This window comes from Solanum verrucosum, unplaced genomic scaffold (genome assembly GCF_900185275.1).
Source record: "Solanum verrucosum unplaced genomic scaffold, falcon-dt-bn FXZP01000093.1, whole genome shotgun sequence".
NCBI lineage: Eukaryota > Viridiplantae > Streptophyta > Magnoliopsida > Solanales > Solanaceae > Solanum > Solanum verrucosum.
Genome location: NW_026020065.1, coordinates 1,148,988 through 1,174,833, shown reverse-complemented (window position 1 = coordinate 1,174,833; position 25,846 = coordinate 1,148,988). Strand labels below are relative to the sequence as shown.

Sequence of the window (25,846 nt, the reverse complement as noted above, 5' to 3'; positions counted from 1 at the left end):
GGAGTCTTATCATGAAAAAGAAAAATATTGCGTATGCTAAAACAAACAGTCAAGAAGCAAACCCACAAGTTGGATACGGTGATACACTGGCTCAACACATACTTCATTTTTATTAGCAGCTGTGGACTACACGGAATATACTAGCGTATTAATTTCTGTCGAATTGAAATGTTAATGCGAATCAGTACAGGCCTGAAAGGAAGCAATTTTAAACATTGTAGTTAAATTCTGTGAATTACATTAACTTTACATGGACGTTTTTTCCCTGTATAAAAAAAAAAATGAAGCACAAATATGTACTTATATTGTATCAACTCCTCTCATCCCACTAAATCCTCAAAGAAGCTCCTTTTTACACATCTTCATGGCAGGCAACCTTAACAGGGCAACCCGCAGAATCAGGTGAGGTTATAACTTGGTAACTGACCAAGTTGAGGAGAAATGCTACTACCAGAGGAAGACATTCGCTTGTTGTAAACATGGACATTTCTTTCTTTCAAAATGGTAACAGAGGTGTAACGTCAATATTAGAATAACTGGAATAAAAGGCTAGTTGATCCATCTCCAAAAGATCTTAGATCAGCAGGTCTGACCAAGGCTCTACACAAAGGACAAGTTCTCTCTCTTTCAAACCTGAAACTTGGTAATTAGAGAACACTAACTGTTAGCACAAGTATAGACAATATGGCATTTTTAGCATTCAGTAATAAAGCAGAGAAGCAGATGATTAAAAGGCTCATATTTCTTTCTCAAAAGAAAGTGGGAACAAAATAGACATTAAACAGTTTGTACTACATAAATAACCTGTGCGAACACAGGTGTTCTCTCCTTTTCCTCTCTGGTTTTTCTTGAGCTCAAGTGTTTGCTAAGTTGGACTAGATTTGCCAATGGCACTATGAATGGACCAAAAACAAAATCACAGCAAAGTTGATAGATCATTTTAGTAGGAAACACAACAATGAGAAGACATATTTTCTAAGTTTTTTCTTTCACCACTATATTCTTAAAACTGATCATGGAACAAAAGGAACACTTTACTGACGAAAAACTAATCACACTGGCAGAGGAAACACAACAAAAAGATTCAGTCCAAATAGGAAGGGCAACCAACTTATAAGGAAATAAAGAAAATGCACGTACGTTACTCCCTGATTGGCAATAAAAGCAGTAGCAACAAGAAGCATATTTCCCAATGGATCATTTATTTATTTGGAAAAGTGTCACCCAATTGACTATTCAGGTAGTGAGCAGGATTATTTGGAATTCCAACTCACTTCCCCTCTCAGACTGATATGTAAATATCACATCAAACTTCTTTACTGTAATTTTTATTTCCAAGTAACAGCACAAAAAGTAAAATGATCTAGACATCCACTGATTATATGCTTTTTCTTTTCCAACTTTGTCCGCGAGATGATACATACATTAAATACAAATGTCGTCTACTGAAATAATTTCACTCTTGTTACAACATTCAGATTGTTGATGATTGGAAGGTGGTATGGTGTATGAAACAGTTGGCATGCCTTGGTTTAATGGCTACTATTGCCTTCACCAGCAAGATGTGCCAGGATTGACATAGATGCTCATCACAGTTTAGTGCACTTATGAGATTTTATTAGAAGCAAAATGCTAATAAAGAACTTGGTAACGAATGTTGACCACAAAAAAAACATATAATAATACATGAATTTTGTTCAATCAGGTGGGCACCTCATTGAAAAAGTTTGAACTATCAGAAAGAAGATGCTTTTGTTTATTTATAGTACATTTTCTACACGCTCTTCACATGCGGTCTGAACTCTTTTTAATTGGGTGTTCGACACTGAAACTTAAACCCAAGACCTTTGTCTACCCTGGAACCAATCTCTATAATTATTGTAAGGTTTTATAAGAAATTGTAGATATGTTAATATCTTATGTTATGCCTTATATTAGATAGATATTATCCTCTACGCATGATGATTTTAAGTATAAAAAGATCCAAGCTTTTTAATGGGACAGCAGCTGCCATAGGGAGAAAGGCACAGAGAAGGATGTCCAATCATTGGGGAGATGAGTGGTTGGCTGGCCAAGAGAGAAATAATGCCTAAACGGACGTAGGAGAGAGGAGTGACACCAGAAAGGTCGCCAATTAGATTAGCAGTGCCTGCTGCCTAAGAGAGGACTGATTGTTGGAGAGAGGAATGGCTGGGTACCATCGGAGAAAGGAGGATAGCCAGTTGTTGGCTTATTGCAGAGGAGAGCGGTGCTTGAATGATAGGAGCCACTCCTAAGGGTTGTCTGAGAGAGGAGCAACAACTGGACAGTTGTCTCAGAGTAGAGACATGGATCGTTGGAGAGAGAAGCTTACATCAAACAACAGAAGATAGAAGAGTGTGTCCAAATATATACATGTGATTCACTTATTTGAAAGACAAAATACTACAGAATGTTTTGTAGGGATACATAGGGTAATTTGTATTTAATTAAGAATATATTTACCTCCAATGTTAGGCATAGAAAATGGTTACCTACTATATTGTAGGTAACTTCAGACTCCTATGTCTTCATCAGAAAAACTTCCGACTCCTATGTAAGAAGTTCCTCTAGTACATTGTTTGTTCAAATTCAACAAGAAGTTTCCACTTCTATTTTGACACATCAAATAGAGGAACTCATGCAACAAAGTGCAATAGAAATACTAACCATTCTGAGACACAGTCTTCACAAAAGATGTGTTTGCAGCACAATAAAATTGGTGTATTCATCTTCTCTTGGCAAATAGCACATAGATCACCAGCTGCATTTACCTGGTTGAAACATAAAAGACAGGATTACATGACAGCTGCAAAAGAAAGCTCCAAGGAATAGGAAACATGTCTAGTTAGGTAATTCTCTTCCTCGCCAAAAAAAAGCTACAACATGCTTACTGCTCATAAAAGTAACTCTAAGAAAACTGGAGTTCAGCTTTACAGCTTCTATGACACAGTTGTAGCTGATAGAAAAAGTACCTGTAAATCTAAGGCTACACAATAAGAATGGATCTTTATTTCATTTATAGCTCCAAATCTAGTGTCACTTTAATCTTGCATTAGCTATTTTTATATCTCACAGATCTGTCTGTCAGCATACTAAACTAGGGATCGCTTTAGATTGCTTCTAGCTGAAATTAACTGGTCACGAAACACCTACACATTTATTATAGCCATGGTGTCTGGGCCAGCTTGCGCACCCCAGCTAATTCCACGGGACACCTGCTACCTCCCACTAGCATAAGTATTAAGTACCAACTAACTAAGTTCACCAAGGCTTGGAAAGGTAGGAAAAAATCATCTAGTGTTTTTTTCCCTGCTGGAATCTGAACATAAAGCTTCATGGTTCTCAATGCACCTCATTGATCACAATGACGCACCCTTGGGTGCCACGAAACACCCTAACGTTTGCTCAAAAGCTTGTGCATTTGGTAGTCTCAATCATACTTTCCATTGTCTTGACCTAGAGACCAAGCAAAGGGTACAGTTCTATGAATGAAAATTGTCTTCTTTTTTTTCTTTGGATAACCGTGGTGTACGGACCCCGCTTGTGAGCATCTCGACTAATTCCACGAGGTACCAGTCATCTCCCACCAGCAGCAAGTACCAAGTAACTCTGTCCACCAAGGCAAGAACAGATGGAAGATATCACCTAATGTTTTGTCTCTGCTGCTCAGCCCACTTCATTGACCACTAGGTCACCATGAGATAAGTTTGTAAACTAGAGGGTCCAATAGTCATTTAGAGGTAACTAGGCAAAAGATGGGTGACTGGCGTAAAGATAGGAAGCAAAGCAAAGCGCGTAAAAAACAAAGAGGTTACAAGACACACTAAATTAATGTTGGTAATTCAACTCCTGAGCTTACCAAAAATATAGAGTCAAATCTGTACAGGAATAAAGTTGCTTCAAGGAAGTGACACGAAGTTTATTATCAGACCAAGGAAAAACAAGGAGACTGTATTATCTCAGCACATTACCCTCTCATTCTCCATGGAGAGGATAATCAATCTTTCACCCACTTCATATGAGTATATGTTATAATATTAGTGCAATGATCTATCATATATGTGACTGTTTCTAATTGTAAAATAGAACAGAAATTTTGCAAGTCAGAGACAAAATAATACCTGTTCAGGTGTGGCATGTGACCCGTAATGGATTTCCTTAATTGACAGTGCCTTCAAAGCAGTAAGGAATGACCGAACCTGCAGACCAGAAACTAAGTGTGTTGTAGAAGAAAACCATGCCAAAGTTGTATATAAAGATCATGGGGTGCGGGGGTCCACAACAGAAATTAGTTCTACAATGACCTTACCTTCTCAACGATTGATGTAAGCTTAAACGTCAAGTACAATCCTGTTATCAGTGATGAAAAAAGGCTTCCATAATCTTTGTTGAGAAAAAACCTATACCAGACAGGAGTTGGTAATAGTGCACGGTATAGGAGCAGCATATACTCCACCAGAGTCAGCAATTGGCCCTAACAGACCAATAAAATTCAGTTTTCTTTGCAAATAGAATATAGAGGCGTTCAATAAATCACCAGACTAAACATCAACCTCATAGTATACCTGTCTGCGGAAATTGTGGCCCTTGCCATTCTTGTAAACCATAAGCAGCACCAACTTCAAAGTCATTGCTGCCTGCCGCACCATTGTATCTGGATGTAAGAACGTTTAGGAGAAAGTGAGGACCAATACTCCTTTCTATTAGAGGTCTAGATTTAGGCATTGTACCCAAAAAAGTAAAGATAAATAGGTAGACAATAGATTTATTAATAGAACCTTAAGCCTTTTTTCTAAGAGTACGTCCATCTATACTGGATGGAAATGTCAGAACAATAAATAGAGAGAAAATCACCTCTACATGGTAAACACATAAAGCATAAGGGGCACTGAAGTAGGGTTCGGCAAAGGTAAAAGTTTGTTAGGTGGCAACCTTTAGGATCTCTTTATGATTTCATCAATAACTATTTTAGGTAAGATAAAGATTGTAAAGGGGAAATTCCTGGTAAGATTTCATGAATATATTTCTTTGTTCTCCTTTTTACATTCCTTCATTTCAATGGAGCCTGGCCCTAAGCTGAGGGGTTTTTCTTCTTTTTATTATTTATCTGACGGGGGGCTATGAAGGAAATAGGTTCTCTATTACATGATTACAGTGAACTTCCTATCTCCCAAACTTGCAAATAGGAAAATAGAGAAATAGCACGTGAAATTTTTAATTTGAGAGAACCTAGAATAATAATCAGAACCAGAAGAAATTTCCGAGCTTAAGTTGCCACATCAAAAAAGCACTATGATATAATATTTTGGTGCATTTATTCCTGAAATAATCAAAATATTGGCCATCTTTTTAAGGTGACCAGAATGTGTATAACATAATAACTGTTGCGGGCTGCCTTCGATATGTCTGCTCCCGACACTAAAGATTAGTCAGCCGGTGACATAAAAACAAAGAGTACAGAAACGCACAAGTTATCTTAAAAAAAAAAGAGTACCAAAAAGTGTTTCAAAAACCATACCGTTTACCAGGATGATGAAAATAGCATGCCAGAAAGGTGGGATAACCTTAGGAGGAACCATAAGTAACGGATAAAATATATCATCCTTGCGATTCCACCAGTAGATTCCACTAATATGAAGCATAAACACCAGAAAATAACCAAGAAGGACAGTGATCTTTCTCTCCCCCTGCAAATGTGGATACTTCATTATGACCAGATTCTGAGTCATTTTTAATCTTTTAACGAGCTTCAAGGACAAAAAGTGCTGCACAGCATGTGACACTAAATAACATTTGAAAATGGAGCATCATGTCACCTTTAAAGCTGTCTGCTTTCGAAGAATGTCATTTGACCTGAACATGAAGGCCGTAATCCAAATTATGACAAAGAAACCTGCAAAACAATAATTAGAAAATGAAATGAAGGATCTATTCAGCTGTAAAGAAAGTTCACATGATTTCAACAATTAAATAGGAATAGTATGCGCCAATATACAGAAAGTGATCCATTTCTAAATAGAACCACTTGACAGCCAGCTCAATTTATGCAGTACTCGTCAATCTTTATCAGGCACTTGGTCTATTTGTGCTATCAGCAGCTTACAGTCAGCAACATGCATCATAATGCACTAGTCTCCATGACAAAGCTGAAAAGTCGCCAATTATTTTATCATTTTTTTGGACTCATCTAATAAACCTAAGGATTAATAAACAACCTGCTTTAATCATATACTCCTTCCTTTTTCTCTTAGAATTTCATCTAAATTAATTGAAAGCCCATCTTGCTTCAGTATACATCACCTTGAGGAAAGTACTACTGAGAATTCCAGTAAATCTTGCCAGACACCAAAAACATATAATGACATCAAACATCGGAAGGAGAATGTTCATCAACATATAATCATATAGCAGGAAAAGAACAGGTGAGTAGGCACGTCATGGAAAATACATAATGCCTTTAACAACCATTTAAGAGATCCACATTTCCCAAGATTCACCAGCTAAAAAGGTTCTAAAAATATAGGTCCCATGATTTCTTGGAGTCCCTTAGTCCTGTAACAGAATTATATGCTGGTAGAAAACATAGAGTGCTACTGGTACTTTTACTTCTATTTTCATTTATTTATACAACATTAGTATGAAACGAGCTTAAATGGAACAACATGGACACTGAGGATTCTTATAGCCGATCCCAACTTGCTTGGGATTACATAGTAGTTGTTGTATCAGCTGAAAAGATTGAGTTATGCAACTCTCCTTAATCTTCCCATTTATAAGGTAGAAAGGAGCTCTAAGAATCAACCAACAAGTCAAAACATTTATCATGGAGCTGTTAATCACTTTTGAGACATTTTCCAAAATATTTTCAAAGTTCTCTCTTCAAGTTTCTTTTCATTAGTCTCATGGACTCAAAGATGTGAGAAAACCACCAATGCATAAGGAGTAGGAGTGGTCCTTCATGGCGTTAGCCAAGGGACTCGATCTAAAGCAAATTGCAGATGCCATCACTGCCAGCTAGTCTAGTCTTGGACATATAATTTTAATTGTTCACATGTTAATGCAAATATTATAACAAAGAAGAGTGTGCACATGGTAACTTATGCCAATTTGTCTTCTCACTCCATGTGTATAGTACCATCTTAGTCAGCAGAGTGTAGAGGTACATATTGCCATATGACTGCATGTCAAGCATATCTATCACCAACAAAATATTAAGTGAAACCTACTTATTCCAGGGTTTTAGTGTACATTAAAGAGTGCTTGTTCATTGCCACATCTTCTCAAATTTGTGGAGAAGACAACGACCAACATCTTTCATTAAAAGTAAAAAAATAATCACTTTGAGTTTAGTTCATTATCATTTGCTACATATTTAACAAGCTTTAGCTCATTACTGCTAATGACGTTCTTAATCAATAGTAAAATATGAACTTGAAAGTGAAGGAAATCTTAAAAGAAGAAAAAGGGGTTTACCTTGCAAGTGTTGGCGGATGAAAACAACCAAGAGTAGCAAAGAAAATGGAAGAAACTGTTCAATCCATCTTGCAACCTGTTGTATATCATACCTTTGATATGAAGAATCCCTATTATTCCCACTCCCAGAAGAAGTAGACCCTTCCACATTCGAACCCCTCTCTTCCTCCCTTTCCCCACCATCCATCACCGACCCATCATCACTCCTAACCCGATCATTCTCTCCAGAGCCAATTATCCTAATTGAAACTTCCCCATTACTAGAAGTAGTTGATTCAGAAGAGTTGGGAGTAGGATTGTCAGGAAGGAGCAAATCGGTTTCTGGGTTTTCGTGTCGGACCCGGAGTAAACCGGAATATTCAAGGAAAGTAGAAAGTGGGTATCTGAACACCCGAAGAGGAGATAGATTAACTCCAAAGACTGTTGAATTTGAAGTATGAGGAGATGAACTAGAATTAGAATTGGAATTTGGGTTTGTGTCAAAATCTGAAACGCTTGAAGAAGTCGTCGTCTCCATCAATGGAAGGACTATGAACTTTTGTTTTGTGATAAGATAACACAAAGTCGTTGTAGCTGTGAAGAGGAAGGAAGAAAATGGTGAAGAAGAAAAGTCAGATGAGGGAGAAAGCTAACTTAACATCAAAGAAAGAAATATAAGACCAAAATGGGGAAGAAGAAACGACAATTTACTTGTCTGAAAATACTTGTACTTCAATATTTTCATTCAAAAATATCTCCCTAATTATTTATTTATTTTTAAATTAATATACTTATTAAAAAAATAATGATTGATATAATAAATTTATCATTTTATTTCTATTTATTATGAAATGGATGAAATAAAAATTTAAGATTTTAAAAAAGTTATATATTTTTCAAAGTAATTAATTGATGGTATAATAGATAAAATAAATTTATGCTTTCTTGATTTGTCAAAATAGACAAGTAAAAAATGAAAAAAATGAACAAGTAATTAGGGTCTGACAGAGTATTACTAAACTATCCCCTATTAAATGATGTTTAGTTTAAGTCTTGAAAAATGATTTGGAAAATGAGTATTTAATGTAGACTGTATAACATAGAAATATATAATTGTCTTTTCTTGATATATCAAAAATGAGAAATAAAAATGAAAATCTATTTTAGAAATAAGTGACAAGTAAAAGTGAACGGAATAAGTATTATTTTTAAATCAAGAGTATATATTTTTTTCCTAATAAAAATATTATTATTTCTTAATTTTCCAAATCTGAAGAAGAATGAATATTTTTTTCACATAACTTTTTATTTTAAAATTAAGATACAATAATTGAATTCTGCCCAAATCAATTTACTCATCGCAATCGAGATCCACACCACGCGATTGAGATGAAGGACAAAAGTCAACTCATTTAATGACTATCGTGATCGCTTCACTGACCCATGCGATCGCGATGCTCGAAAGACTTGCCTTATTCGATCGCGACAAGCCTAATGTGATCGCAATGCACAACAAGAAAATACCTATCCGATCGTGATGAAGGGCATCGTAACCGCGAAGAAGGAACCACTGGACAAAAGATATAACAAGAACAACAAAACACCTAGACATAAAATTCATTGAGTGGACCCTTAGGATTCATTCAGAATTTCGTGCACACAAAATGAATATGCTATCCAACTAAATTTGATATTTCAGACTCAATGAAATCATCATATTACGAATTTGAGGTCTTCTTGATACGACACTCGTGTACGCCACAAACTAACTAACTTTCACCCAAAAAATTGATACACCTTTAGACTCTCCAAAAAATTTAGCAATTCTTATCTTAACCTAAATTTGTCATTTGAATCCAACAGAATCGTCGGAAATTCAATCTGAGCGTCTGAACTTTGAACATTGACTAAAGTTGTCACGACCCGATTTCTCAAGTCATGATGGCACCTACTATAATCCACCAGCAGGTAAGGCAACCCGTAACCCGGAACAACAAGCAATGGGTCTGAGGGTAGAAACTAAACAAGAGTAGGCAAATAGCAATATAAACAGGCAGAAGCAAACCGAAAACATATATATAAATAAAGATCCCTCCCAGAACCTGGAAGTCACTAGTACAAAGCTATTACAAAATGAGTATAAGTCCCAAAAGTGGACAACAGAGATTGGACTGTCTCGGAAGGTAAAAGACAAGTCTATATATAGATGGAGACTGAAATAGTACAAAACGCCTTATGCTCACTCCCGTCTCCGTATCAGTCTGTTCCAAGCTCGATCAACGCTGGCTACTAATGCCCGTACCTGCATCACGAAACAGATGCAGATTGTAGCATGAGTACCAAAACAACGGGTACCCAGTAGGCATTATAGGCCGACTGAACTTGAAAAGTAAAGGCAAAATGAAAAAAAAAATACACAAATCGAGGTCAAGAACAAAAATCTAACTAACAAAGGAATGCACACGAGTGTACAATGAACTAACTAAAGTAATCTATAAGATAACTACACCTAACTGGACCCCTATAAGCCTAGAAGGTACACTCCTGCGCAAGTTAAATAAAAACCCGAACGGACCCCCATAAGCCCGACGAGTACACAGAATAACTATAACTAAATAGAATTGCATATAAGAACCCAAGAGTGAAGAACATCGAACCAGAACCTCAACCCTAATTAGTAGAATCTGACAGTACGGAGGCCGGACCTCGAATCGGATGCTCGCCAAAAGTACCCAAGTAACCAATCATAAGTATCAAGTATAAGAGGCCGGGACTCTAACCGGATGCTCTATATAAGTATCTGGGCAATAGAGGCCGGAACTCTAACCGGATGTTCTATATAAGTATTTGGGCAATAGAGGCCGAAACTCTAACCGGATGCTCTATATAAGTATCTGGGCAATAGAGGCCGGAACTCTAATCGGATGCTCTATATAAGTGCCAATGTAGCTGCTGAAAGAGTCTCAATCGATTTATTCTCATAAATGTTCGTGGATCGCCGTCCACACCTAGCCAATCAATAAAAGTCCTTGGAATTGAATCAAAAATCAAATTCAAATCGCGAAGCAGAAATAGTGTCGCTGACGTAACTCTTGAAGCTGTAACATCGGGAAAATAAGGTTAACTATCATCGGAGCAAACGTATCGCCTAGCTAAGGCCCAAACTATCATGCTCAAGTCTGCTACACCAGTCTACAGGGATCTAAGTCGGCCGAGCGACGTTGGGACAAAACTAAGGCCTATCGGATCCGAATCATGTATTCTAAGACAAGCCCTAGTCAAACCTAAACTAAGGCCCAAATGCTTCAATAAATAGTAAATTAAGCATGCAAGCACTCCACATAGCGAGGAGGGTTAATTAATAACACAAAGCATGCTCACAGTTACCCGATAATTCTCGAAATAGGCCAAAAACATGATTTCTTAACACCTATGCAGGATTCAATAACTACCCAACCCAAATCCCAACTAATCAACATTCATTCACATTCTCGAGCTTAATCTAAGAGAGGGAAACCGTAGCCTACCTGTAGGCCGATCACACGCGCTCCAAAATTACTTCTCCGGAGCTTTCCCTTTCCGAACGTTCTTGAAACGGTTCCCCGCTATCAAAAATAGAGTCACAACGTTATTATGGTCGTTTAGACACCAAAATCACAATAAACGGAGATGGACCAATTTCGGGGTCAAAATAGGGAAAGTGGGACACGCGCTGGAAATTTTGGAATTAACCCTAAAAGTGGGTCCTAACCAGTTCCCCCAGCTCATGTCCCAAAATGGGAGACAATTCGGGGCTCGGAAACAACACTATCAATATGCAACTAAAACCCAAATTTTCTCAAAAACAAGAAATGGGACAGCAGTTAAATCAGTATATTTACCAGAAACTGAAGGTCTACAGTGAAATGCGACAACACCACGACATTTTCCTCGAAAAACCACTCAAGATAGCCTCAAGAATCATTGAAATTCGACCTAGAAAGGCTGAGAAAACAAGTCTCAAAATCTTCCAAAATAAAGCTCACAAAAAGGGTCGTAGCAGCAGGTATTTTACGAAGATTACCTCAAACGGGGATCCCAAATCACTGTCCGAGCTCACCAATGCGTTGTCCTCGAAATATCTGACAACTTTGCCTTTTGAATCGCCCAGATCAGACCTGTATAGCTCAAGGTATCGCACTTTTAAAATGAGGAATAAAGCTAAGTTGGGGTTTTAAAAAGGACGAAACTGATCGCTAAAACCCAATAACTGGTCGTTAAAGGCCCAAACTCTGGTCGCTAAAGAGCTGCACCAGATCTCAGCTTTGGCTAAATCTTCAAAGTCTCCGATGGGGTGCTCGGAATTCGATTGGTACCTGATAAAAATAAAACAGATATGCTACCCTACTAAATTCGATATTCTGGACTCAACGGCGCAGTCAAAATTTCCATTTGAGGTCATCTCAATAAGAAGTGGGTCCCCCTTCTAAATGTCATTTTAAGTAAAAAACCACAAAAGAGCTCAGAAAAATATCAAAAACCTCCATACACAAAAAAGGGTCAATCCAAACCAAACTTGACATTCCGGAGCTAACCGCGCTGATGAAATTTTCATCTGAGCACGTTTTCCAAGAATATTGACCAAAGTCAACGTTAAGCCAAATTTCAAAGGCTAAAACGCCTAATGATCCAAACTCACATCTAAGGCCTCGATACTCGAGCCAACTATGCTACTAGCCTAATTTGGCCATTCCGGAGCTGATGGAACTGTCAAAATTCTATTCTGAGATCGTCTTCCTGAACTTTTGATCGAAAAGGATCGTTCAAGGTTCATAAGCTCCAAAACACTAAAACTCACACCATAACCAAACGAACGACCAGGTGACTGAACTGTCAGTCCTAGCAAGTCATAAATGACTTGGGGTCGCTATAGGAACGCTCTAAACGACACACAGAAGGCAAGACACAGAAATGACCAGGAGGGTCATTACAAAATTCAACTCTTGACCTAAATTCACTTAAACTTTCAATTCAAGAGCTCAAATCCACATAAACTGAAAATGACAACATCCCTCAACCAAATTTCGCATTTCGGAGCTGATGAAATGAACATAATTTCATTCCAAAACTCGTAGCTTCGGGTGTTGACAAGACTCACTTTTAACAATTTAAAGCCTCCAAAAGTCTCAAAAACCATAACTTTTCGATCTGATTACAAAACTAATATCATAAATTGATCCAACATGACTCGATGCAATTATCAAAAGGGTAAAATAGTATTTTTTTCAATAATTTCCAAAACTGACCTTCAAGTTATTACAATTATTAATTCAAATTTAAATATTAAATTATATTTCTAACTCAAATTTATTTAGTAGGTTGAAATTAATAATTGACCTTCCACGTGAGGTGGGTGTGTTGGCGTACATATGTGGAACTCCATGTGGTAGTTTAATACACACTTGGATGTCACATAACTCTTTCGTTAAACAAAAAGGTAAGTGTGGTCCAATAGTTTGACGGAAAGAACAATTTTGAGCTGTAATATAGTTTAAGGATATGTTTAATCTATTTCGAATAGTCTAAGGATAGTTTTGACTCTTTTTCGAAGAAAGAAATATAAGACCAAAATGAGAAAGAAGAAACAACTATTTATTTATTTAAAAATACTATTACTTTAATATTTTCATTCAATCCACAAGATTGCCCAAACATTTCCCATAAATTAAACTATGAGCAATTGATGAATAATTTAAGTTAAAAATGTACACGATTAATCGAGTAAACAAAAATAGGATTAAATAAGAAAGAAATAGGAGTTCTCTTTGTCTTATAAGTTTGACCATTAATTAAAAATAATAATCTCTAATCTCTTCATTTTTTCTTCCACTGCACTGATAATGGATGGTCACAAGTCATTATCTAACTCACGTGAATACCATCTCTCTACACAACCACCCCCAATAGAAATATCCCAACACACCTCTCCCTACCCAACCACCCCAATAGAAATACCCCTCCCTATCCAACCACCTAATAGAAATACCCCAACACATTACACACATATCTCTACCCAATCCACACCCACCCACCCCAACACACAACACATGCGGCTGATTATCTTCTATATCTCTATATAATGCTATGCACATACATACTTACTCTCCACATTTATTTTCTAGCAAAATTTTTTTTAAAAAAATTATGTTTTTCTTTTACCAACTTCTTCTAGCATTATAAGGATTCATTTCCTCCTTTTTCTTGTTATTTTTCATAGCAAAAATTCAAATTTTGCTATTGTTTGTCATTGTTGTTTCACATCTACATCTAGTGTTCTGTTTTATTAATGAAATCAGTGTTTAAATTACTTTGTTTTTTTTTGTATGATGATGAAACTAAGAAATTAATGCTAAGTTATTCTTGTTGTTTTTTTTCCATTAATCTTTTCATCTACATTTAGTGTCTTGTTTCAGTGATGAAATCAATTTTTATGTTTTTTTGTTTTATTTTTGATGATGAAACTAAGAAACTAATGCTAAGTTTTTCTTATTGTTATTTTTCATTAAATTTATTTTACTTATAAATAATGTTCTATTTCATTGATCAAATCAATCTTCAAATAGCTTAATTTCTTTTTTTTAATGATAAAACTAAAAAACTAATGCTAAACACATTTGATTTAGACTAATTTCAAGAAGGGTGAATAATTGGAGGAGATAAATGTAAAGAGGATAAAGTTAATTTTTATATTTTTTTTCTCATTACTTTAATGACTTTGGTCCTCTCTGCTAGTCACTGCTCTATAAAAAATTAAAGCAAATTCTCTACTTCATAAAAATAGTTACAATTTTCCTTATTACCCCAATCATTCTACCATAATATTAGATTAATAAGTCTTTGTTTTAAGGTGTTGGAGAAATTAAATTAGGACTTCTTTTAACTTATTTGGCTTTTATATTCTTTCATTTGTTTCTTCTTTGGTATATTTTGTTTCTGTTGATGGCCGCATTTAGAAACATCAATCGAGAGTTACATTAGTTACGTTTTGTTGTCATCCATCTCGATTTGCTAAATAATTTTTTGCAGAAGTCAACGCTAATAGATGCATTATTATTGATCAATTTTATGAATGTGATATCCGCTATATTTCATTTACAAAAGACATAAAGAACTTGATTATCATCTCTCATATCAGGCCAAATTTGCATCGCATTATTTCCCTAATAATGTCGCCCCCAATATTTGATTTTGTTATGACGATGATAAACATTAACGAATTTATTTTTCACGATTAAGATTTTAATATTTTAAAACTTTTTTTGTATAGTCAATCATAATATGTTGTATGCAACAAGTTAATTTTAAGCTTAAGTCATCTACAACCACTTGAAGTTGTCCGTATATTTCACTTAGACACCTCAATTAGGGCTAGTACCTATTGAACACCTAAATTGTTCAAAATGTATACCTATTAAACACAAAATGTTGATATGACAGAAAAAATGTTTTTCACTTTTCTTTAGCGCGTGAAGATTTCTAAAATTGTATTTTTTTTATTTTTTTTCAAGAAAACTTCATTTTTTCTCCTTTCATTGATTCTTATCATCGTAAATGACTTGAATATTTTTGAAACCAATAATTTTTTTAATCGCAAAAAGAAAAAGCCTCCCACTCACACTTTTAATCGTCTTCTTCACCTCAAAGACAATTGCATTGAGTTTTCAAAATCGAAAGAAGAAAGAAGATTTTTGGACATTGGAGTAAAAAATTTAGCCGATTGCTCCATTGTCGGTCATCTTCAAACGAACATCACTCAAAATTAAAATGTAAACCATTTAACTTATAAAATATAATATCAAAAAATTCGATAAAATTAATTTGAGTCCTCTTGATTTCTCTTTTGCAATCAATTTTGAAATAATTATCCGTCAACAAACTTCGTTTCTTCATCATTCTTGTATGTGCCTCTCTCTATATATTCATCTCACGTATTAGGTATGATTTTTTTTTTTAAAAAAAAACTGAATCGATAAATAATTTGATAAGATATTGAGTTTCATTATGGTTTAGAAATGAAATGTTGCAGAGATTAGGGAAGAAGATGAAGAAGAAAGGGGTGGGGTGGGGTAGCATGAGGTTGGGTAATATGAGTTATTATTTTCAATATTTTTATATTGAAGAAAAAAAGATTGAAATGTATTTGAAATAAATTTTATTTTTTAAAGTTTAAAAATCATTTTCTATAATTTTTGGGTCCCACTTGCCACGTGTCGTCATTTCATTAAGCATATTGCAATGTCATAGAGAGTGTGTCATATGCACTTTACATTTTTGCTGATTACCAAAAAATATCTAATAGGAACAAAGTTTAAATAGATAAAAGTGTTCAATAGGTACTAGTTTCAGATGAAGTATCTAAGTGAATTATGCAGACAACTTTAATGGGTCGCAAATCACTTAACCCTTAATTTTATGATGTTTTGATTTTTGAAATTTCTTTCACTGAATATCAAATAATTAAAAGTAAAAAAAATTTAAACATATAAATAAACAAAATAAGACAAAAGAAAAGAGGTTTAAAAATAGATTAAAATAAAATATAAAAGTAAAGCAAATACTAAATAAATAAGAAAAACAAATAATAATTAAACATGGTTTTAACAAGAAAATAATGAAATATGAAATGGTAAAAATCTAGGTTAATCTCCAGCCGAATCGCCATTTTGTTGCGATTCATTTTTTTTCTCAAAATGATTTTTTTGCACGACCTGGCCAAACAATGCTATGCATGTAGATACTCACTCATCCACATTTTTTCACTAGCAAAAATTTCAAATTTTTTCTATTAATTTTCTTTTAGCAACTTTATCTAGCATTATATGAGTCAATTTCTTTCACCCTCTTAATGTTGTTTTCATAGCAAAAATTTCAAGTTTTGTTATTTTTTCAGTCTTGTTGATTCACATCTATACCTAGTGTTCTACTTTATTCATGAAATTAATCTTAAATTTTTTTTTGTTTCTAATTATGAAACTAAGAAATTAATGCTAAGTCCATTTGGGCTAGACTAATTTTTAGAATTGTGAATAGTTGAAATAGATCACATAAGTAAAAATGATTGATCGAACAAATCTCGTAGCCCACGTACTTGTGTGTTGGACCGATCCATTTTTAGCCTTCACAAAAAGTGGGCTAGCCCGATCTGACCCCTTAATTTTAAAGCCTATATGGGTTAGCCCCGATAGGATGAGATAATCGATATATACAATTTTAGATGAAATTAAGAAACTAATATTATACTCTTTTTGCTATTGACTATCCAAAAAATGTTCTAAAATATTAAAATCCTAATCTTTAAAAACAAATCCATTCAAATGCATCATTGCTACAACGATTTGAAATATTGAGGGCGACATGCAAATCTGGCCTAATTTGAGAGAGGAGCACTAAGTTTTCCATGTCTTTTGTAGATGAAATGTAGTGCATATCAAATTCGCAAATTTGATCGATAATAAACTCTCTGTTGACATTGGCTGCATTAAGTTTTCGATTAAGCAAATCTACATTATCAATATCAACACGTAACTGATGCAATTCCCTTTTAACGCTCCTAAATGCAAACATTTGCAGAAACAATACATACCAAATAAAAAACAGAATAGGTGTAGTAATTGACTGCATCTGCATCCCCCTTCCATTCCAATTGTTCTATAGGTGTAGAAGAAGAATAAAACAAGCCTTGTAATGCTAGAAGAAAAATAATAGAATTTAATGTTTTTGCTGTTAAATACAACCTAAAAAACAAAATAGACCATGTAATGCTAAAAGAAAAACAACATAATTTGCTATGAAATACAATCAGAAGAACAAAACAAACCTTGTAATGCTTAAAGATAAATAATAATACTTAATCTTTTAGCTATAACATACAATCAGAAGAACAAAACAAACCTTATAATGTTTAAAGATAAATAATAATAATTAATCTTTTAACTATAAAATACAATCAGAAGAACAAAACAAACCTTGTAATGCTAGAAAAAAATAACATAACTTAATTTTTTAGCTATGAAATACAATCAGAAGAACAAAACAAACCTTGTAATGCTAGAAGAAAAACAACAGAACTTAATGTTTATGCTATGAAATACAACCAGAAGAACAAAACAAACCTTGTAATGCCAGAAAAAAATACAACAGAACTTAATGTTTTTGCTATGAAATACAACCAGAAGAACAAAACAAACCTTGTAATGCTTAAATATAAATAATAATACTTAATTTTTTAGCTATAAAATACAATCAGAAGAACAAAACAAACCTTGTAATGCTAGAAGAAAAACAACATAACTTAATTTTTTAGCTATGAAATACAATCAGAAGAACAAAACAAACCTTGTAATGCTAGAAGAAAAACAACAGAACTTAATGTTCTTGCTATGAAATACAACTAGAAGAATAAAACAAATCTTATAATGCCAGAAGAAAAATACAACAAAACTTAATATTTTTGCTATGAAATACAACCAGAAGAACAAAACAAACATTGTAATGCTAAAAGAAAAACAACATAACTTAATTTTTTAGCTATGAAATACAATCAGAAGAACAAAACAAACCTTGTAATGCTAGAAGAAAAACAACAGAACTTAATGTTCTTGCTATGAAATACAACCAGAAGAATAAAACAAATCTTATAATGCCAGAAGAAAAATACAACAAACTTAATATTTTTGCTATGAAATACAACCAGAAGAACAAAACAAATCTTGTAATGCTAGAAGAAAAACAACAAAACTTATTTTTTTTGCTATGAAATACAACAAGAACAACAATTGTTATGAAATACAATAAGAAGATCAAAACAAACCTTGTAATGCTAGAAGAAAGATGCTAAAAGAAAAAACTTGGAAAAGAAGAAATATGTATGGTGGTAATTATATGCATATCATTATATAGGGATCAATGTCGTGTGTGTTGTGTGTTGGGGTGGATGTGCGGGGGTGGGGGGAGGGGTAGGGAGTAGTGTGTTGGGATGGGTATTTGTATTGGGGATGGTTGGGTAGGAAAGGTGTCTGTTAAAGTAAAAAAAGTGAAAACAAAAGAGTAATAAATTTATTTTAATAAGTATGCATATCTTTTGTAATAAGTGTGTGTTGTGTGTTGGAGTGGATGTGCGGGGGGGGGGGGGGGGGGGGTAGAGAGTAATGTGTTGGGAGGGGTATTTGTATTGGGGGTGGTTGGGTAGGGAGAAGTGTATGTAACTGCCAAAAGTAAAAAAGTGAAAAAAAGAGAGTAATAAATTCATTTTAATAAGTGTGTATATCTTTTGTAATTTGAAGTATTCATTTTAATACTTTAATAACTGTGTGTTTGATGTTTACGTAATCAAGACACAACTTCTAATTCGAGTGTCTACAATCGTACAATAGTAAAGTAACCCAACCAAGGGTTGGGGTCGAGTCCCAAGGGGGTGGTTTTGAGAATTAATAGAAAAATAAAATTTAATTCTAATTAGTCATAACTTTAGACATTATCGAATATAAACATACTAAATCTAAAGGGGGTGACGCAAGCGTCAATTATCAATGAGTTTTTTTTGTATTAATTAAAAACTACAAACAACGAAAATATACGAAAACTAGATAGAGAGACGTGATTCTTGGGATGTGATATGAATACATGATAAACTAAATTATCGGGTACATGTTGTTGATAGTAAATTGTTGAGTATTTGTTACTAGGCTAGACTATAGTGGGGGTAAATTCTCTCTTGAGCAACTTACCCCGAATCGACTCGGTTTCTCTCGAACACCGAGTTACCGCTTTAAGCACAACCTCTGCCTTAGCCCATTCACTCTCTTGAGCTGAATGTGTGGGAGAATGACAAAGATTCACTCTCTCAAGTTGAACCCATGTCGACTCAATACCACCGACTATCAATTTAGTAGTCTTAGTTTTACGACCTCTCTCTCTCGAGCAAACCGAAAACACAAAGATGAAATCGTATTTGCAATTACAACTCCATTAAGTTCATACACAACTACTAAACGAAATCACATTTAAACAACAAATAAACCATCAATAAGCAAGACCCAACAAATAATCTAACCCATATTCACAAAATCACACTCAAAGAATTGAGATTTTAGCTAGACATGTTGAAGAGATAAAAATTTATACCAATATAAGTTTCCATCAATTGGGTATGAAGGATTAACTCTAAAACACGTCAAGAGTGAAGAATCTTCGAGACCCAAGTCCAATTTCTTAGAGTTAACACCCTTTGAATCTTCAAGGTCTTAGAACAAAGTCTCCAAAACCCTCTAAAACTTAGACTCTCTAAAAAACTGTAAAAAGTTCTAAGAATAATACTGATATGATACTAAGCTAGAAATTTAAACCAGTATTTATAGTGTTTGAAAATGTGCTGCGAAGGACCCTTCGGCGAAGTTAGTCGGGATCGTCGATACATTCGTCGATCTTTCGTTTGGTCGATTTTATCGCCTTACTGCTTTAGCCTTTAGCCTCTTAGCATTTTGAGTCGTTGGGCAATATGGTATTGCTTTGCGAAACTGTTCGGCGACACGCAGACTGCTCCATTTTATCGCCAACTTGACCTTTTCCTTCAAGGCTCAGCGCACTTGAACAAAAGGCAATCTCTAGGACGATCGGCGACTCTCCAACTGGGCTCGACGATCTTCAGGCTTTCATTTTTTCGTTCTTTTCAGCTGCCTTGTTCATTCTTGCCTAATAGTGTCTATGCTTTGCCTCAAACTCCAAATACTTGAAACTTAAGGATTTTCATCAGATATTGAGATAAAATATGCATTTGAGGACACTAATTCTATCAAAATATAGTCCTAAATGAGTCCAAATTATGGACTCATCAATGTTGTGTGTTGGGGTGCATGTGCGGGGGTGGGGGGATGGGGGAGGGAGCAATGTGTTGGGATGGGTATTTGTATTGGGGTGGTTGTGTAGGGAGCCTCTCAAGCACCATCAATGGGGAATGACTCATTGGTGGGGACTTCAACAAAGTTCTTCATGCAAGGGAGAAGCTAGGAGGAAACAATATTAACCATAACAGAGCCAGTCTCCCCTGGAATTGTTTAAATGAATGCAAAATGATATATTTAGGCTTCAAAGGGTGCAAGTATACCTGGACTAACAAAAGATATAATAATAGAATCAGCCTTATTTTTGAAAGATTAGATAGGTGTGTTGGAAATGACTCTTGGATAAAACTCTTTCCCAACTCTGTAGTAACTCACCTCCTCATGACCAAGTCTGACCACTATTGTAATGACCCTTCTATGTGTCATTTAGAGCATTTCTATAGTGACCCCAAGTCATTTATGACTTGCTGGACTGACAGTTCGGTCACCTGATTGTTCGTTTGGTTATTGTGCGAGTTTTAGTGTTTTTGGAGCTTATGAACCTTGAACGATCATTTTCGATCAAAGGTTCAAGAAGATGACATCATAATCTAATTCTGACGATTTCATCAACTCCAGAAGGATCATTTTAGGCTAGTAGCATGGTTAACATGACTCCCGAGGTTTTCAGTGTGTGTCGTTGCGATTAGGCGTTTTAAATTTAAGTTTAAGCCTAAGTTTGACTTTAGTCAACATTTTGAGTAAACACACTCGGATGAGAATTCCGTCAGCGCGGTTAGCTCTGGAATGTCGAGTTTGGTCTAGATTGACCCTTCTTTTGTGTCCCGAGGTTTCTGATTTTTTTTTCGAGCCCTTTTTTGGTTTTTGACTTAAAAAATGGCGGTTGGGTGTATGACCCATTTTTTGTCAAGATGACCTCGTATGAAAATTTCGACTGCGCCATTGAATTTGGAATATTAAATTTGGTATGATTGCATATTTCATTTGCCTGTACGGGGTTCCGAACGAGATCGAAGCACCCCGTCAGAGTTTTAAGTTTTTGAAAAGTTAATGCAGAAAAATCTGCTATAGAATGCAGAAATATCAACAACCCTTTTCCAAAATTAAAATCCTCATATCTCTCTCATTTCTCAACCGAATTAGGCGATTCGAAGTGCGGGAGCTTTGTATTTTTGGTGGCTTCACTGTAGAGTTTTCGGAAGTTGTCGGGTGCACGTAGTTTGAGGTAATTTTGCGATTAAGCTGATTGTTGTTCCCTTTTTCGAGTTTTTGTTTTTGGCATTCTTGTTTTGGTCATATCTCTTTCATTTTATCCCTTTTTTGGGTGATTCGAAGTCCCACATGTTGGGAATTGTCGTTGCTTCATCGTGGAGTGTTCAATGAGTGTTGGTCACCATTAGATTTTTATAAATTTCGAGTTTAGATTGCTGCAGGTTTTCTTTTAAGTTGATTAAAGTGTGGTTTTCTTGCTGCGTTTTGAGCCTCGAATTGTGTTCCATTTTGAAACACAAGTTTGGGGGTACTATTTTGGGTCTCTTGACGGAGTGAAATTCGAACAGTTCGGTGCGGGTCCCATGATTCTCGTTTTGACTCCAAAATTGACCCATCTTCATTTGTTGTGATTTTGGTGTCTAAACGACCGTACTAACGTTGTGATCCTATATTTGATAGAGTGACAATGTTCAAAGGTTGTTCAGGAAGGAAAAGCTCCAGCAAAGTGATTTGGAGCGCACACAGTCAGCCTTAAGGTAGGCTACGACTTCCTTTCAATTAGATTGAGCTTAATTATGTAAAAACATATTGATTGGAGTGAATTGGGGGTGAGTACCAGTTTCCTACTTTACTTTGATTAGATACCTCATGTTAGAATCGATTGACCATATTTCAAGTATAATATTATGTTAACCGGTTTAGTAGAGTTACATGCTTCTGTGCTAAATGTTATTGTATGTTTGTATGCTATGTGTTTTATGCTTGTTCATCCTTAACCGTAAGCATGATTCCCTTAGTCTAGATTAGGCTAGCATTGCCTTAGACTTATTACCCATGTGGGCTGGATAGCCTTGACTTTTTACCGACGTCATGACTTAGCTCCTTGTAGACTAGAGTAGCAGACTTGAGTCTGATAGTTGAGCCTTAGATTAGGCGTTATCGCTGTTTGCTGCACTTCTGTATCATCTCCCTCTAATTTTGTGGTTTCAACGGGTTCTCGAAGGCTCGATGCATCACTAGAGGCGTGGGATTGAGATAGTAAAGGCTTGGAGCCTTTTCTGTGATTTCTTAGAGTGGACGGCGTTCCATGGTGGCTGTTGTTGGATTGGATCCTATTGGAAATACCATCACCCTCAGGATCGTTCTTTCTAGCTGGGCTGGGAGCGTATCGCTGGCTGGGTAGACTCGGTGATTTTGGCGATCACCCTCGGGCCTCTCTTTCTAGTTGGGCTGGGAGAGTGCTGTTGGCTGGGTATCCTCAGGTTGCTCTTTCTAGCTGGGCTGGGAGCTGACTGCATGGTAGGATAACTCACGATATCAATGTCACTCTCGAGTCCCTCTTTCTAGCTGGACTGGGAGTGGACTGTTTGGTAGGGTGACCCCTGGGGTCACTCTTTCTAGCTGGCTGTGAGTGCACTGTTGGCTGGGTGGAGTCTGATGGGTTTTCTTGGTTACTTTGGGTAGGGAGCCCGATTTTCTTCTTTCTCAGTAGACTTAGCTTTTTTGTGTACCTGTCGGGCTTATGGGGGTCCATTCAGGTTTTATTTAATCTTGTGCACGAGTGTACCTTCTGGGCTTATGGGGGTCCAGTTAGGTTTAGTTTAGTTGTACTTAGTTATTTCTGGTATGCTCGTGTGCTTTCTTTTCATATCCGTTTTGACATCTCTGTGTCTAGATTCTATCATTTCTTATTGTTTTAACCCTTTTTGCTCGGTCGGCCTTTGATGCCTACTGAGTACCTGTTGTTTTGGTACTCATGCTACGCTCTGCATCTATTTCGTGATGCAGGTCCAAGTACCAGTTACCAGCGGTGAGTAGTTCCAGCCTTTTTTTGCAGCTGTGATTCAGAGACGAGGGCGAACACTTGGCGTTTTGGGTTTGTCTTGTCTCCTTCTTTTGTTTTAGCTAGTCTTGTTGCCTTTGGGATACACTCTGTTGTGGTCCACTTTTGGGACTTATACTCTTTATTAGATAGCTTTACTAGTGACTTCCAGGTTCTGGAAGGGATTTCTGTATATATTTATTTTAGTTTGTTTCTACTTTTGGTTGGCTTACCTACTGGTAGGGTATAGTAGGTGTTGTCATGACTCGAGAAATCGGGTCGTGATAGTCCTATGCTTATTACTCTTGACAATAACAATTCCAAGAAAGATACCAAACCTTTCAGATTGGAACCCATGTGGTGTGGACACCCATCCTTCCAATCCCTTATAAAGAACTGTTTTGACAACCAAGATACTTTGAATAGGGCCATAAATCTCTTCCAGAAAGAGGTCACTATTTGGAACAACTCTACTTTTAGGAACATCTTCAAAACCATGAGGAAGATTTTGGCTAGACTGGATGGGATCCAGAGGTCCTCAAACTACCCCTTTAGGCCCTTCCTTCATGATTTCAAGTCCAACCTCCTCAAGGACTATGACAATCTGTTAGCTGCTAAAAAGAAGTTTTGGAAAACCAAATTTAGGATAAATTGGCTTGGTGAAGGTGATGCAAACACTAAATTTTTCCATACCTTAACCATCAATAGAAGAAGAAAAAACCGCATCACCTCCATTAAGGATGATGTTGGGAACCTTCTTGAGGCCCAGGATCAACTCAACACCCACATTGCCAACTTCTTCAGAGACTTCTACACTAGTAACCACCAACACACAAAAAGAAACGTTGATAATGTGAAGGTTCAAGATCACTTACTCTCTGAGGATATGTCCAAATCCATAGGCACTCCCCTCACAAACAATGAAATCCTCAAAGCCCTCAAGGCTCTTCACCCTCTCAAATCTCCTGGACCTGATGGTCTACATAACATGTTCTGTAAAAAATTCTGGAACATTGTAAGCAACAAAACCACTAGTTTCTATAAGATGGCTTTTGACCAATCCAAGATGCCTGCCCACAATAACACCACCCTCCTCTGCCTCATCCCCAAATGCCCAAACCCTCATAGTCTCAAAAGCTACAGACCCATTGGCCTTTGCAATACCAGTTACAAACTTGTAACAAAAATCATTGTCAATCGCATCAAACCCATCCTCCCATCCATCATTGGGTCTAGCCAAGCTAGTTTCCTCTCAAATAGAAAAGCCTCTGACAATGCCATCATTGTCCAAGAATACATCACCCATTTTGGCAAGATGAAAGGCCAAATGTTCAATATGATCCTCAAAATTGATCTGGAAAAAGCCTTTGATAGATTGGAGTGGTCCTTGTCACGACCCGATTTACCAAGTCATGATGACACCTACTATAACCCGCCAGCAGGTAAGCCAACCCGTAACCCGGAACAAGTAATGGGTCTGAGGGTAGAAATTAAACAAGAGTAGGCAAATAACAATATAAACAGGCGGACGCAAACCAAAAACATATATACAAATAAAGATCCCTCCCAGAACCTGGAAGTCACTAGTACAGAGCTACTACAAAATGAGTACAAGTCCTAAAACTGGACAACAGAGACTGGACTGTCTCGAAAGGAAAAAGACAAGTCTATATATACAGATGGAGACTGAAATAGTACAAAACGCCGTGTACTCACCCCCGTCTCCGGATAAGTCTACTCCAAGCTCGATCAACGCTGGCTACTAGTGCTCGGACCTGCATCACAAAATAGATGCAGAGCGTAGCATGAGTACCAAAACAACAGGTACCCAGTAGGCATCATCGGCCGACTGAGCAAGATAAGCAAAAGTAAACTGAAATGCAAATAAAGGGTCACATCAAGTGCAAAGAGTAGTAAATGGGGGGGTATGTACACGAGCGTACAGGCAACAAAGACAAGTAATCTAACTAACTCCGCCGGGCTCCCATAAACCCGACGGTACGCTCGTGCACAATAAAAGAAACCACCTGCACGGACCCCCATAAGCCCGGTAGATGCACCGACAGTTGAAGTAAAATAATGGAGCTAGAAGGTCTACCACAATATTACCAATTTCCGGACTTTTAACTGAACCATTCCCAATTATATTCCAAGATCTCATTACGTCCCGGACTTTAATCAGAATCTCTCCAACCTCCAAAACCTCAACCTACAGATGAGAGTAATCAAGACTAAACTGAAGCTTTAGTGAGGAATTGGGAATACACCACGTGCAAGCTGGACCACGGACTCGAACCGGGTACTATAGCTAATGAGTCAACCTATATGGGCTGGACCACGGACTCGAACCGAGTGCTGTAGCCAAAGGTCGGGCACGGGTGGGCTGGACCACGGACTCTAACCGGGTACTGTAGCCAAAACCAGATCACAGGTAAGCTGGACCACGGACTCTAACCGGGTA

General features: G+C 36.4%; 1 protein-coding gene across 1 annotated transcript; it reads right to left on the bottom strand.

Annotated features, from left to right (window-relative positions):
- Positions 1-84: 84 nt before the first annotated feature.
- On the bottom strand, positions 85-8,150 carry LOC125823731 (uncharacterized). The gene is made up of 8 exons (XM_049503107.1): positions 7,495-8,150; positions 5,838-5,914; positions 5,540-5,708; positions 4,587-4,675; positions 4,331-4,495; positions 4,143-4,220; positions 2,689-2,792; positions 85-633 (listed from the first exon to the last, which is right to left on the bottom strand). The coding sequence occupies exons 1-8, from the start codon at positions 8,009-8,011 to the stop codon at positions 528-530; spliced, it is 1,305 nt and encodes a 434-aa protein (XP_049359064.1). The 5' UTR covers positions 8,012-8,150; the 3' UTR covers positions 85-527.
- Positions 8,151-25,846: the final 17,696 nt, after the last annotated feature.